Source organism: Candoia aspera, chromosome 3, assembly GCF_035149785.1.
Source record: "Candoia aspera isolate rCanAsp1 chromosome 3, rCanAsp1.hap2, whole genome shotgun sequence".
Lineage (NCBI taxonomy): Eukaryota > Metazoa > Chordata > Lepidosauria > Squamata > Boidae > Candoia > Candoia aspera.
This window is the reverse complement of record NC_086155.1, coordinates 118,086,068-118,102,794: the sequence shown is the minus strand read 5'-3', so window position 1 is coordinate 118,102,794 and position 16,727 is coordinate 118,086,068. Positions and strand designations below refer to the sequence as shown.

General features: G+C 35.4%; 1 protein-coding gene across 2 annotated transcripts in view; it reads left to right on the top strand.

Moving 5' to 3' along the window:
• Positions 1-16,727, top strand: part of TENT4A (terminal nucleotidyltransferase 4A) — a 36,149-nt gene that overhangs the window by 13,581 nt on the left and 5,841 nt on the right. For both annotated transcript variants that reach the window (XM_063298716.1, XM_063298715.1), the window contains exons 2-10: positions 2,254-2,377; positions 2,503-2,549; positions 3,688-3,808; positions 6,601-6,708; positions 10,208-10,336; positions 12,591-12,804; positions 14,958-15,084; positions 15,593-15,693; positions 16,105-16,271. In XM_063298716.1, the coding sequence (XP_063154786.1) occupies positions 2,254-2,377; positions 2,503-2,549; positions 3,688-3,808; positions 6,601-6,708; positions 10,208-10,336; positions 12,591-12,804; positions 14,958-15,084; positions 15,593-15,693; positions 16,105-16,271 (1,138 nt within the window). The remainder of the gene's footprint in view (positions 1-2,253; positions 2,378-2,502; positions 2,550-3,687; positions 3,809-6,600; positions 6,709-10,207; positions 10,337-12,590; positions 12,805-14,957; positions 15,085-15,592; positions 15,694-16,104; positions 16,272-16,727) is intronic.

Below are 16,727 nucleotides of genomic sequence, written 5' to 3'. Positions count from 1 at the left end.
TTCCCTAGGTGGCATCTCTTCCCCTCTTTCTTCCAAGGCCACCCTCACATTCCATCATAGCTATGCACCTGAAAATTTAACAAGGCAATCCTGAACATGGATTCTTCAGGTTAAACAGTGGAGACCAGCTTGGTCTCAGGGCCATGTTCTGTTTGGTACAACTTTGAAGGATAATGCAAAAGACAGAAATCTTTGGTACTGACAACAGAGGTCCCTGAATTATTGGACTTTCTATAGGAAGAGTTGGAAAGAGGACTAGCAATTATCAGGCTGCAGACACAGACAGCTGCTTTAGACCCAGTTGTCTGGTACAAACAAATAGCACTTCCTTCAGACCATCTTCATGTGAATGAATTGCTTAAGGGTACATTTCTGTCATTCTCAGTGATCCACCATTTACTGATTGTACTCACCATTGGTATAGTACTCAAGTTCTTAATTTCCCCCTCAAACTCATTAGACAAAACCCCACTAACTTTCTTAAGTCTGCCCTTTAGTAGCTGTAATCTCAGCTTGGGAGGATGGGGGATGGAATGCACTCAGTTCCTGGAGGTTTTATGTGTTCCACTAGGACAATGTTTCCTGCCCATATCCCTGCTTCATGCCTAAAGTGAGGTTCCTAATTTCATTGAACACAAGAGATAGACTGTATTTTCCAACTTCTTGGTTCAAGGTAGATGAGCTCGAGCTCTGAGGATCTAACATACGATGAAAGGCTGATAATTTGTCTCCTACAAACAGGATATCAGTCGAGATGGATTTTCCTCTCCACAATTAACAGAGTGAGTGGGTAAATGCCCTGTCGTCGTGTTTACAGCCAGGAAGACACTGTACCCTTCCTGTGCTACAGCTCTGCAAGGAGCGAGCATGTTAGCAGTCTTAATGCAGAAGGACAGTTAACAGAAGTTAGTATGGGACAGAGCCACCTCTCTTTAAAAACAATTTTAAAATAGATGAGTTTACCTCCTCAGATCCAGATTTTAGTTGCACTGGTCACAAAGAACAATACAAACTTTTCCACCTGGAAATGCTGTTGAAGAATATCCCTTTTTCTGTCTGTTCAGTTTCTGGTGACCAAGGACAATAATTGTACTTACTGTGGAGTACCTTACTGGTCACAGAAAGATGCACCATATTTAGGATAGGAAGTAGATTAAGAGAGTATCCAAGTGGCAAGATGTGAATGACTTTACTGCACTATGCTGACTCTTACATGTTGTTCTTCCATTCCCATGTATCTTACCAGTTACAAGTGGAATACATGATAAAGGAAGAGTTGAGCCACACTCAGTTGAAGTCACTACATACAACTGATGGGAGGGGTTTTCCTCCATGGAACAGGCAGAAGTCTTAAGCCCCGCCTTCTAGCTACTTGAGGTGGAGTTAACCTTTTTTCTGTTGGGTCCATCTTCTGGTGATCAGAAAGGTACTTCATAGTAAGTCCAACTACTGTTCCACACTTCTAATGTTTTGCAGGTTCCATGTGTAAATTTAATTTATTTTTTATAGACCTTAGTTTATGTGTCAGTTTATCAAGAAATATAAGGAAAACAAAAGGATTCTCTACATTGTACAACCCTACGGAGACCCAGATTCTGTTCTATCCTTGGCCTGAGAAGCTCACTGGGCTCTCTTTCAGCCCAGCCTATCTCACAGATGGTTACTGTGGGGAAAACAGTGGGAGGAGAGACCACTATGTTCACTACTTTATGCTCCTGAACAAAAAGGTGGGATATAAATCTAAATAACAATAATAATAACAACAACTATGATTATGGAGGTTGATGGATGATTAACATGGACAGATACATGAGCATATATGTAAAGTGATCTCAACAATGCTACTCAGAAGCAAATTTCAGTAAACTGAGTGGTACCTATTAATAAGTATGTTTAGGATTGCACAGCATTCTGTGTAGCAGAAATTGCTACTAATAATTACTACTAGTAGTAATGAGCTACATGTAAATGAAGAGAAATACTGCTAGTGTGAGCGAAGTATGGAAATCTTAGGCTTCATTATGTTTTATTATATCAGTATCACAGAAGCAAATTTGGTACTTAAGATACTTTATAATCCTTTTATTGTTCGACTTCTAGAAAATGTATGTTTAGAAATGGAAGCCTAGAATAATTGTGCAACTAGAATTAGAATGTTTTACTTGCAAATCCAGATTAGCATCCATAGTCACCAGATTAGCTCATGTGGTTCTCTCTCTGCTGCTATTGACTTTTTTTTTATTCTTCCTATAGGCTCCATGAAGAAATAATTGACTTTTATGACTTTATGTCCCCATGTCCTGAAGAAGCAGTTATGAGGCGAGAAGTTGTGAAAAGAATAGAAACTGTCATCAAAGATCTTTGGCCTACAGCTAATGTAAGTTTACCTCAAGTTGGTGCTCTGTACTCCATTTTAACTTAATTTTGATCCCACACATTTTTTAATTTAGAATTTTAGACATTGCTAGCAATTAATTCAGTACAGATGTTTTTCTTTCCCAGGTTCAGATATTTGGAAGTTTTAGTACAGGACTTTATCTGCCAACAAGGTGAGTCCTGAGTTTTTTTACTAATATTGTTGGCTCTAATGTTATGCAACAGTAGCAAAAGGGATACATGGCACCTTACAAAGATTGAGATGCACATTACCACTCCAGCGTCAACTGGTTATCAAGATGTCAATACAGGAAAAGGAAGGAAATTGAGCAGCAGTAAAAAAACATTTTCTTTCTATTTCTTTTTATTTTCTCTTTCTGCACTTTTGCTCCTTCCTTCCTTCCTTCCTTCCTTCCTTCCTTCCTTCCTTCCTTCCTTCCCTGTTTATTAGTTTGTGTTAGTTTTTATGTTCTTTGTAAAACTTTTAATAAAGATTTATTTTTAAAAATTGAGATAGCTGAAAAAGATGTCTTATTTAACCATGGTTTAATATTAACTGAGTATTGATTCTTCAGGTTTAGCTGCAAACCTGAAAAATCTGTTAGATCGCTTAACATATTAGACTATTGTATCTCTAGGTATGCTAGCATTTCTAATTTACCATCTTTTGTACAATAGTGTGAACATACAGAACATTAGTATTCATCTTTCTTCAACTTTCAGATACAGAAAAACTATGAATAATTAACTCAGTTATGAAAGAACTTCTAAATTAAACTTTATTTTTAAAGGCAGAAATACTAGCATTAGCTATCATGGATGCTTGTTTTAGGCTAAGGCTCTGATGTAATGATTCTGCAGTGTATTAACTTTTATATCTGCCTTCCGCAGCCTTGTGCTCTCCTGATGTATTGGACTATGCCTCCTAACAACCCAGTTGGCTGGAATATGACATTATAGTCCAGTATGACTGGAGAACAACAGGTTGAGAAAGGCTGCTGTATATATTACACTATTAAAATTCTGATTTGGAATGAATAACTAACCAATTAGCATTAGATTAAGCATTATTAAATAGACGTATGTCTTCCAGTTGTTAAAGCATTTGAATTGTCGATCTGCATGCAGATACAGCTGAAGATAGCTTTTGAAGCAGTTTACAAGCTTTACAAAAGACATGGCTGCTTTGACAATTCACAGATACTTTGAATATTTTGTGAACTATCTCTTTTAAATTATGTTATTTGCCTATTCTTCAAAGAACTATTGTATAATGTCTAAGCTCCTAATAAATATGTTTTATATCTATAGTGATATTGATTTAGTGGTTTTTGGAAAGTGGGAGAGCCCACCTCTACAGCAATTAGAACAAGCCCTAAGGAAACACAATGTGGCTGAGCCGTATTCAATTAAAGTACTTGACAAAGCTACAGTAAGTAATTTAAAACAAGTTATCCTGAACATTTCATTACTGAGGGAAAGTTACATTGTCAGCCATGTTTATATACTTTGGTTCATTGTTTGCTTGTTTACACTGTGTTTTTGCCAGTTTCCCCAACTGCAATTTAGTAATGTGTATTGTTTGTGAAAATATTCTTTCCAGTTGCCTTCAGTTTTCCTGTCTTTCTCATTTGTTGGCATTAGATGTAAATTAACTCGTTTGTTTTCAGACCATTTGAACATTTGGCATGACAAAGAATGCCTAGAAAGTTCTATTTTTTTTAATATATTGATTACTTAATACTTCAAGTTTGCATTATGAGTTCTTAATACTTGATGAAGAATCATGTATGTGTCCTGATAAATCTTCATTTTGAAACACATTTCACACACTATTGTCCTTTTGTTTTTGTCCTTTTAAACCTGAATTAAAGTCCTGGTCACATCGCTGACAGATGATGTGACCAACTTTGCTGGTGCTGACATTTGAAGATTTCTCCTGGCACATGTTAAGCTGTCTTTAGCTTGTGAGTCATAACTTCTTTTGCATAGGTGGAACTTCACTAAAGCATCTAGTTTGCGTCCTGCCTCTATTTTAATGTACACATAAGGCTTCAGTTCTTCCTTTATTACTGTGTCATTTTCCTCCCAAGGAAAAGAGCAAAAGTGATATTTCCCTTTTGCTTTAAATCTGATATTACCAGTAGAGTTCAGAGCTTTAGTATGTCATTTGAATTCTAAGTAAACAGATACACATGCTGTTTTTAGACCAGTACATTGCTGTAAATGAGACAGAGTTTAACAACCTAAACTTAAATGCACTTGGAAGTGTATGCCATTGATGTGAATAGATCTGTGAACATTCCATGGCCAAGATACCGAATCTCTGGATTTATTTTAAGAAACTTCTTTAGATTTGCTGCTAAAAGCAGATGGCTCCCTGGTCCTGCTATTGCACTGGAGACAATAACCAAAAAGATACTAGAAGACTACAAGTACTTTTCAGTATGCAAATGTGGTAAATCCTTGTGGTGTATTTCTCTCCTCTTCCTCTCCCAGTGTCAGAAACAAAATACATTTTGCAACCCACCCAACTATATCCCAGCTTTCTGATTCATAGCAAGTACTCAAGGTGGGTTACTAATAAAAATATTTAAAAATAATAGTACAATAAACCAAGCAATACAGCAGAGAATTAGTAACCTAATATTTGCATCAAAGTTAAAGAGTACACTAAGCCAGACTGAATATACTTTGCATTTACCGGAAGAAAATAATCTTGCCCGGCATGAACCCTGGCTGCCACAGAAGAAAAGTTCTCCCCCATCTGCTCCATCTCAGTGGTGGTAGGATCCTGAATTAGACTATTCTATCAGGAGGTGACTAACAATAGGATTGGGCACAAAGAAACTATTCTTTGAATTACTAAGTTCTAAATTGTTTGGCTTTTAAAGAAACAGCATGTTCAGTTCAGTTCAGAAATGGACTGGAAATCTGCAAATGAAATTGCGATTGAATCACATGCTCTGCAAAATTAGATCTGATTAGGACACTTGAACTAAATGAAAGTAAAATGTTTTCTAACACTTTGTGAAGGCATGCCCAAGCATATTATACTAGAAAATTGTCCCAAGTAAATGATTGTGGTAGGCTTTTTCTAGAAAGGGGTGCAGATAGTATCCATCTTAGCTGAGCAAAAACATAGCAACAACTGCTTCTTGGCCATCTAGTAAAGAATAGATACAATTTAAATCTTAAAAATTTTTTAATGGCATGTTAATAATGACTTCATCACCTTTGCCAAGATGACCTTCATAATGTAGCCTGCATTTTGAAATAGTACTTCTTTTTCTTCAACACTGCACAAGAGCCTGTGACTCTTTTCTTCTTTTAAAGTGCCAGTGACTCTTCCATGTCAAAGAAATGGCAATGAGGGTTAAATGAGTAGTTGCCACTGGCAGCGACATATCTTATAATATGTATAGAATGTTATTAAGTAATGGAGGGTGCGTACTATAATGGAACCTACCATATTAGGTTCATAATAGACATTTAAGTTAGCAAGATCTCTTGGCATCTGCAACACGAGTATGAAGGGATAGTAACATGCATATAGAGAGCTAGTTTGGTCTAGTGGTTAAGGTGCTGGGCTAGAAACCAGGAGATTGAGAGTTCTAGCCTTAGGGATGAAAGCTGGCTGGGTGACCTTGGGCCAGTCACACACACACAGCCCAATTCACCTCACAGGGTTGGTTGCTGTTGTGGGGAAAATAGGAGGAAGGAGGAGTATTAGGTATGTTCACCGCCTTGAGTTATTTATAAAAATAATAAAGGCAGGATAAAAATAAAATAAATAAATATTGAATTTGTATACTGCCAACTCCTACCGGACACATGGCAGCTCACAACATAACATAACATGCAAGATAAAGAAAACATCCATGGTACAAAATGTATAATATATAAACATAATAACAATAAAAAGCAACAATAATGAAGTGTAATAAAAAGAGTTTTATAACATATTATTATAAAACAAAAAAGAATCATTCAATGGCAAACAATCATTCTCTAAATGCCCATCTTATGTTATACCTGAGTAGTTATTTAAAAGGATGAAATACATTTACTTTACATCTTATATTAGCCATGTGCTAACAAATGTAAAATGGGCTGTCTAGAAGAACTGGATATTTTTAAATGATTTGAAACATTAATTACTCACCTTAAATGTCATATTCATTATTGACATCCACTGAATGACGGATTTTATTACTTTTGCAGGTACCAATAATTAAACTTACAGACCAGGCAACAGAGGTGAAAGTTGATATTAGTTTTAATGTAGAAACTGGTGTGAAGGCAGCTCGACTTATCAAAGACTACATGAAGGTATAGTAGGCAGAACAAAAAAAAATTGGTATGTCTTGATCTTTCTACTGTTTTTAGAACTGAAATTTGAAAAATGCAAAATACAGTTAATGGTTGTGTGCTTATGTTAAATGCCACTTGGAATAGCAGAGAGCATATACTGATGGATTCTGTACTTCATGGCCCTCTTAGCAAATATGTTCAAGAACTCTCTGAAATACTTCCCCACATTCAGATCAAATGTAAAATGTGATAATGCAATCAAACATTCTAGACTCTTCCTTTAGACTTGATGGGCATCTTAAAATTTTCCTTGGCTGAAATCTTGGAAACCACATTTTAAACCCTAAATCTGTGGCACCAAAAGAGTATCCTGAGAAATTATATAGCACTAGACAACTTGTGACCTGTTTGGTCATCGTTTCAGTGATATTTCCTTACCAGATTCCTCAATGCCTTCAACAATGGCACAGCTTCTAATGTACTGGAAAAGTCCTTAAAATTCAGGGAGAGATGTACCTGCCTTGAAAGTAGCCAATGTTGAACTGTATAGTATAGTCAAGCATCAGGAGCTGACCACAGGAAATGTTTTATGACATTTTGTATTATGTACTAAAATACTTTATGATAATTTTTATGCCATAAAATGTTTTATAAAATTTGCCAAATTTCTGTTCCATGGAAGTCATGGGTCCCAAATTTTGGATGCATTCTATAAGTTAGCCCATTTGAGGTACCTTGGTTCAAAAATTGTTGCCCTATGATGCACCATTTCACCCAGCTAAAGGTTACAAAGTATCAGACAGACATGAGAGTTTTAGTAGTATAAAAGATAGCTAGATGTGTTGTACAGGCTTTGTGAGATTTCTTTGCTTTCTATCAGACCTGTTGTTTCCAATTCCAAGCTGCCAAAATAATGGGCACAATCAACCCTCTCTAAAGTTCCTCCAGGGTCCATACATCCTGGGTAGAGTATCAACCTAATTACAAAAGTAGCAGAATTTATGGCAGACTTCTGTTTGGATTGTTTGTATAAAGTCTCTGAAATTGTGGCTACAAGTGCTTGTGGCTGAAGCATAGCTGTTGACCCTTCAGATGCTCATATTCTGGCCATTGATACGTTATCAAGAGACTCATGAGAAGTAAACCAGATTGAAAAGCAAAGTAAATCCAGATAGATTGGTAATTGCTGGAAGCAGTTCATCATATTACTCAAGCTGAGCTTCATACAAAATGTCTTCCATGTCGTGGAGTGGAATCTGTGACTTAAGTCTTGCTCAGGCTTGCTTTCCTAGCTGCACTAGTGATATAAATGGAAAGATGTTTTTTGCACTTAACAGCACATTTGGCTGTAATGAGGAATCTAGCTCTACATGCAATTGCTTTCAAACCAACTAGAATCTTCTGCTCTTAGGGTTCCAGCTCTTGTGGAACCATTCATATATAAATTGGTACCATGCATGAGACAGACAAAAAAAGATGATTTTCCTTTTCCAGGAAAGCAAAGACAAGGTAATCAGCTTGACATGCACTGGTGAAAGTCCTGTTTTTCTAGTTTAGGTCCAGAGTGCAACAGTAGCCTATATCAACTTGGGTTTTAGTCAAGCATTGAACTAAGAACAATTAGGCTAGTTTGGCAAGCATGTAAAAAATTCCATCACACCTGTATTATGACAGATAGCGTGATTACCAAAGACACTATTGGTCAGAACAGAAAACATCTTGAGAAATCTGCAAGAACAAAAAACGTTATCTAATATTATAGGTGGAGAATCCATTGTGTTTCTACTTAGTGCAGTATATTCAAGGTTTAAAAGCAGATTGACTTACTGATGGACAGCAGACATCACATTATGAAGTACTTTGGAAACTTAACATAAAAATGGGGGAATATCAGTTGTTGACTTGCTTGTAAGCAATAGTGAAAAATAAGCAGAACCCAAACATGGTGGATGTTTTATATGGTCATTTATGCTTTCTTCATACAACCTCAAAGCAATAAAAGCAAAATTTTATTAGAGACTTACTATTACCTTAGAGACTGCATTTCAACAACAATGAACTTCAAAATCCTTAGGCTTGGAACATTATAAACTTGCCCAAGTCTGTTGCCCCAAATGGAGAATATATTACAATATATTACAATATAGATAAAATGGTTTGCTTGAAGATAACAGTATCAGTCCATGGTTAGATTTATTCACCAAGGTAAGGGAAAATCAAACAAACTACATTATGGTTTCCTGCGGTGTGTGAACCCTGCTGTGGTTTGTAGTTAGCATTATTTATGAGCCTAGTAATTCAAACTTGTTCAATGAACTGGTTAAAAGTAATGTCTTAACAAGTTTGTGAATCCAGCCTGTGTGTTGTCAATACATTTATTAGATGTTGTAACTCAAAATTTGTGCCCCTGCCACTGAAGCTAATCCTTGCTTAGTGACACAATTGGGACTGGCAACTCTATTGCTAAGCGCCACGATTGCTAAGCAGAAAATCATGTGACCGCAATGGGCTTATAATCTTACTTCCCCCTCAGTCGCTAAGCAAAAAATCACATGACCATAACTTAAGGTTTCACTTCCGCCTTCTCCATTAACTATGCCTGTCTCAAGCTGTTTGCGAAGCATGTGAATGGTGATCACGTGACTGTGGGACTCTGCAACAGTCGTAAATGTGTGCCTGTTGCAAAGCACGCAAATGGCGATTACATGAGCATGGGATGCTGTGATGGTTATAAATGCAAGGATTGGTTGCAAAAGGTTTTGTTTTTTTTTGCTGTTGTAACTTCAAATGGTCACTAAATGAGACAGTTGGTAAGTAAGGACTACCTGTAAGTCTAAGAGCTCTATATTCAAAGAAATATATACAGAAATATATGCACTATTTTATATTTGTATGTATCTTAATGAACAGAGATACATTATCTGCTTAGATGTTGTTCTTAAAAGAATAGTTGTTCAGTCATAGATTATTTTGCAAGTCACACCTGCTTAACTGTAGCATGTGTTGCCTTTTTTCTTCTGCTTGGGTTTTGAGAAGTGATCTTGCTTTCAAACTGAACATTAACATGAAGTAAGTTCCTGCTGTTAGAATAAATGGAATTAAATTTTCTGTGTCTACAGAGTGTGTATATATGAGTATTTGCTTGCTATTTAATGATTTTGTCCAAACAATATAAGATTAAGAACATTTTCATATGTTCACAGTGGTCCCTTAATTTTTTTTATCGTCGGCTTATTCTTTCTTTTATGTGTTTGTACCATATAGTTATGTAACAATATTTGTAGCAACTGCCTTAAACTTTGTAATTTTGGTATTAATAGTTTATTAAATTTTAATGAGCCAAACCGTTGCCAATTCTTAAAAGGAATAAATATATAGATAATATTCATTATTTCATTTGCCCAACTATTATTGTGTATGGTATATTATTTAGGTATGAGTTCCTTTGTATTCTTGGTAAATAATCTTAAGCACAATTGTTGCCTTTTAGAACTGATTCTGTGTTTTTCATTTGCAGAAATACTCATTGCTGCCTTACTTGATTTTAGTATTAAAACAGTTCCTTCTTCAGCGGGATTTGAATGAGGTTTTTACTGGTGGAATTAGCTCCTACAGCTTAATTTTAATGGCAATTAGCTTCTTACAGGTATGTCCTTTTCCATAAGTATCATTTTAAAAAATCCATGTGCAAGGATTGATTGGGGATATTTGTTGTTTACTTTATGTGCTTTTTTTTGAGAAATAAAAACTTGTTATTCGGTAAAACTTTATCACAAACCTTCTGAGAATTAATAAGGATAGAGTTTATGGAATTCTGTAATGTCTTTTTTAACACTGTCTAAATTTTCACTAACTAAATTTTCACTTAAATGCTTATTTTGGTTGGATGATATATTGGTTAGATGATATGTGAATCTAGTTTATTACATTGGACTGTCTATAATTATTTGATGATTGATTGTGGCATGTCATTCTTTAGAGAGTCCGCTGTCTTTTGGAAAGCTTGGAAATAATCCTGTCTTTATTCACAGCACAAATGGGCAACTTCCTAGAGCCCAAGAGCTGCATTTGTTTTGACTGAGGGTTTCAGTTTGCTGCCATAAACTCTTTACCAGCTGTAACAATAGTGTCAGTGGGCCAGTTTAATGAAAGCACATAAAATATTAAATATACGAATACCCATCAAAACATGACAAAAACATATTTTTGAAACAGGTCTTAGAAACATTTAAGTTAGGGACAAATATCTTAAATAGCATCACACTAGATCTCATGAAGAGAAGACTATACAAGCTACTATAGATGGGTTGATTTGTTATTCATGTTCCAACATTTTAGAATGCTTTAAATTTTTATTATTAAACTGATGTAAGCTAATGAATGTGTTGGATCTACTGAAATCAATCAACTTGAAGTAGGATTGACTAACCTTTTATTCCACTGGGTTTATTCTAAATGCATGTTAGTTTTGATCCAATCCAACTGCCTTAGTACTACATTTACTCAAAAAAGATGATCCTGAGTTTAAGAAGAAGCCTCAGAAAAGAAGAATAGACAAAAAAAATGTGAAAACATTGAAAACATCCAGTGTGATGCCCATTTCCTCACTTTGGCAATCTAGAATTGCCAAGTGCAGCGAGACCACTCCCCAGAATGTGTGCATGTGGCATACTTGTTTATTATTATTATTATTATTATTATTATTATTATTATTATTATTTCTACTACTACTACTACTACTACTCAAATTTAGCCACCGCCCATCTCTCCCAGAAGAGGGACTCTGGGTGGTTTACAATAAAATCCCACATAAAACATAAACATTAAAATCACATAAAACAATTATGATAAAACACAATAAATAAATAAAATCCAAGAGAAATGTAAAATCCAGGCTGGTGGGAGGGACTCTAGGGTGCGAACCATCCCCAAGAATGGTTATTCACTTTCCCGCCTCAGGCGAGACGGCAAAACCAGGTGTATACATATATGTTCTTTGCCATTAATGTTAATTTAAAAAAAAACTTTATGAGCCATACTCCAAAAAAAGAGGGGGGCAGGGCAAGAGCCACAACTGGTTAAAATTCATTGGCTAGAAAATAAGGTACCCTACTAAAACTTTGATTGTCCATCTGCAAATAGTAAACCATTCCCTTTATACATACAAACCACTGTGACCCACAAGTTTATATTTCCATTTTCCCCTAGTGTAAATAGCAAAAAGGAAAAACAAACATGGTGGAGATGGGGTGAGGTAACTGGCATATCAGAATGGGTTGAAATTCATTAAGTGAGCAGCGGGGTTGAGCCCCATTGGTCTAGAATTTATTGGTGACAGCAAGTCTTCAGAGGCATTCCCACTACTTCCCCTGCAGCCATTTGTACCTAATGCTAATTCCTTCCTTTCAGTAATATTTTCTGTTATCAGTGCATGTAAGATAGTCTTCCCATCCACAATTTATAGATAATTATTTTCTTGTTGGGTAAATATAGTACCTATTTTAGTATTAAACTGGTAATAACTGCTATTGGTTTTTACCAACTCTAGTATGTGTACTCTATATTAAGTGTGAGAAATCTGTAATGCAGTAGAGATTCCACATCCTTGATAAACATCAGACATAGCATAATATCTATCCCATCTTCATCCAGGTTTAGAAGATTTTTATTCTTTAAAATTTGGGGATGAGTTGGGACAGAATCAGATTTATGCAGTGGAATGTATTTTTTCTAAGAAAGTAATATAAAGACGTTTTGTTCTTTCTTAATACTGGCAAATACTGTTATCTTGCAATGTAAAAAAAAGCTGTTAAAAATTGAAGAATTACTTTTAGCTGATAATATATAAATACCACTTGCCATGCAAGAAAATAAAATCCTGTGGTTTTCATTTATAATAGTTGCACCCAAGAATTGATGCTCGAAGATTTGATGAAAATCTAGGAATGCTTCTAATAGAATTTTTTGAACTCTATGGAAGGAATTTTAATTACTTAAAAACTGGTATTAGAATAAAAAATGGAGGTGCTTATATTGCCAAAGAAGAAATCATGAAAACCATGACAAATGGATATCGACCATCTATGTTATGTATTGAAGATCCTCTTCTACCTGGTGAGATGGCATAAGCTGCTTTATGTAATTTCTGTTGAGAATAGAGAAGCCCAGAAACTTTGGAAGAAATGTTTAAAAGAATACTCTTAGATCTTGTTATGCAACATTTTTACTACATTTATAGCATGTCTTTTTGGGGGGGAGGGGACTGAAGGCAGCATCTGTTACAGGAGTTACCCTTTATTTTATCCTCACAAGAGCAAACCTGTGAAATACTTCATTCAGTTTCCTTCATGGTTGAATGGGAACTTGACTTGCATCCAGTCTAACTACTAACCCTAACTACTACTTGTAGTGTTCTTTCCCCTATTTATATGAGGGAGCCCTGTATAACTTCTAGGAAAGATGATAGAAAGCTCCATACACCCACTCCTCGGTTAGCGACCATTCACAAATATGACAGTAATAAAAAAATCATTTTCTGACCAACGCGCACATTTACAGCCAATTTCATGTATCTGACAATGCACACCAGAGTGAGAGTAACACTGGCATAGCTGTATGAGAGAACCTTCATCTGAATGAGATGGCAGCAGCCAGTGATCTTTGCAGTGCTCTCTCAGTCATGTGTTCATTTACCAACCATTTCACTTAACGACCTAGACGGAACAGAACTTGGTTGCTAAAGAGGAGTGCGCGTATTTGCATGTTTTGCATTGTACATGTCAATATTTATACTAACATCAAAATAGGACAAACACATTTCTGGGATTACAAATCTCTTATTTTCCATGTATTTAGTCTGCAGTGGGAAACAGTATGACCAAGCTAATCGTTTTATTTCCTTTTGGTTTGTCAACATGTTGTATATGCAATTTATTACATTGTGAGATCCAAACACTGCATACTGGATGCTAGAAAACATATTCCAAGAATAAGGAGGGAGTTAATGTAAGAATGGAGTTAAGGTTTGATATTTGTACTTGATTAATCATTAAAATGAGAAAAGAAGCATAATGTACAACCCCTGTAGCTCAAATTGATAGAAAGGACTATTGAAATACTTCTTTAGAATTGTACACAGAAAACAAACCTTGTTTTCCAGCTGAATCCCAAGCCCATTAATCCTGTTCAAGTTAGGGCAGATATTTGTAGAACAAACTAACAATTTTAGATTTGACTGGGGTAGTTGCTTAACTTCAGAGAACTTTGATAAGTGTTATGCTCAGGGCAGTGTGAATTCTCAGTATTGAGGTGAATACTAATCTATAACCAGATTATGCAACCTGGTTTTCCCTCCAGATGTGTTAGACAACTCTCAGCCCCAATTAGTCTTGCCAGAACAGAGTATTGTGGAAGTTGAAATCTGTAAGACTTGGAGGTACCAGATTGTCTAGCCCTAAACTGGCCTCTAGGAGCCATCTGTTTTTTAATATATTAAGTAAGCCAGGCTACTTAAGCCTGGTGCTATTTTCTGCCTGAGTGATGTTGTTTAAGTAGTTTAGGTTTGGATTGTTTATTGTGTTTATTGTGTAGTTCCACAGAGTTATCAGATAAGCTATGCAATTACGTTTTTGTTATTACAGCAATTGCTTTTCTATCCATGGGCCAAAGAATGAGTAAAACTTAATGACCTAGTAACAAAGAAGTAGCTCTTGTTACAATAGGAAACTGTGGATTCAAGGCTTGAAAAGAGATTTCTTGGTATGGGAAGACTTCCTAGTTGGAAGGCATTGAATAAATAACTAGCCAGATTTATATGTGAATGAACTTCATACATAATATACAGATTTGACCTGATGTATATAGCTGTATATCTGGAGTTTTGCAGCCTCTAAGTCAAATTAAATCAATAAAAAATAGCTAGCATAGACATAAGCTGCCTAATATTGAGCTCCCAAATCCAGCGAAGAACAAAAGTGATTACTCATTCTTCTTTCAGCTTTAAAGGAAGGTAAATTGAAAATGAAAGCAAGAATGCAGCAAACAGTTATCTTAAAGAAGTACCAGTTCTGTATGTCAACCAACCGATTAATCGGGGCGATCAGGCACCAGTCAGTACATATGCTTGTGCATAAAGAGTGCAGATATCTCCTTGAGATATGCTGCATATTCCAAGGGTTTTAAGCATTACAAGCATTACAAGTACAGGCAAAAGCAACTGGGAGTCAACTGGGTAATGAGTGTGATTTTTAAAAATTTGACTCTTACAGGCAATGATGTTGGAAGAAGTTGTTATGGTGCCATGCAAGTAAAGCAAGTTTTTGACTATGCCTACATTGTTCTAAGCCATGCAGTATCACCACTTGCAAAATCATATCCTAATAGAGATTCAGAAAGGTAACTATTTGTGAATGTGTTCATTGTGTAGGCTGAGGTATACAGCCTTGTAAAAACCAAGGGCTGCATGTGGGCTTTGAGTGGCATGCCAGGTGCTGCAGTTAAAAAAGTGGGCAGGCCAGTAGAAGTCCTGAGGTTTTTGAGGAGTATATATTTAAGCTTTAAAATATAAAACTTTAGAGCCTAATCAGAACTCAAACTGCACATTGCGCTGCCAAAATTTGTAAGTATGGCCAGAGGAGGAACTCTGGGTGCTGCAAAGAAGGATTTTGAAGAATGTATTCAGTTCTGAGGCTGCATATTACTTGTCCTATTGTAACGCAGCAACCTGGAAAAAAGGGCTAGCATCAGTTGCAAAAAAACTGAAATTGCCATTGAATGTGTTAAAAAAAAAAAAAGGTTGAAAAAAGTTTCTTTGCTCTTATGTTATCCATGGTGAAGTTCAGAGTTAAAAAAATTGCTTCACTGCTGCATCTTGATTTCTTATGCTAGTCAACATTTCTTCTAGTACTTTAGGAAGAATTATTAAAGTGACAGAAGAAGTGATTGACTACAGAGCGTGGATTAAAAAAAAATGGGGAAACAAAGCTAACTTTTCATCTGATCTTGGTAAGTAAATATGTTGATCCTAAAAAATAAACTTCTGATATTTTTTTTAATCATAGTTTTCCAATTCTTATTTTCTTATCCTATGTTTCAATTCTAACTTTGTACCTAGCCTACCTCAGTGGCTTCCCCCAATGCTTCGTTATGATTTGTTGATAGAAACAGGTGAATCCATGCCTAGCACAACATACAATTCCTGATTTTAATTTGTTGAAATTAATAAGATATGCACTGTAGTTCATTTCATTGTTACATCAACCATTAAAAATCGTTGATACAGTATCTGAATTAATCAGCAATGTTTTGTGCAATAAAACTAACAAAACTTTAAAACTAACAAAACTCAAAACAGAGCTATACTTTTTTTAAGTGAAAAGGAAATGTACTGACATATAAACATATATGTGCTAACAGATGTTCAGTTGAAAGAGAGAGAACCAATATCTCCAGAGAGTGCAACCCAGAACAGAGATGCTGAATTGCTTTACAACCAACCTTTGACTTTGTCATTTACTGGTATGCAACAGTTATCATCGGGCTCATCTGCCTCTTCAGTGTCATCTCTTTCTGGCAGTGATGTTGTAAGTTTTATCTTTTTTCTGCTTAAGCTGCTCTCTACATACATGTGAAAGTTAATATCTGAATAAGATTACAGCCTATTTTGTAAGATCATGAATACAAGGTAAGATTACAAACATTACTGTAATATTCATATTATTGAAACATCCATAAGCTTGAAATCACTGTTCCTGTTAAGCTTTCTCTAAATTTGTGTTAAATAATATATAATCTACCTAGAAATATAACCAATGTATTACCATAAGTAAATGATCAGAAAACTGATTTGAAACCATTATTTTAATTAATGTGAAGATTTTAAAGAATTGCTCAAAATGAAAGTAGACTATAATGTTAGTTTAAAAAAAATTAAAAACCATGTTTCTTTTTCATTATTTCTATTATCTCATGTCTGTGATTTTAATCTCATGTTTACGATTTAACTCTGAAATGTTTTCTAGTTTTTAAGAACATTTATA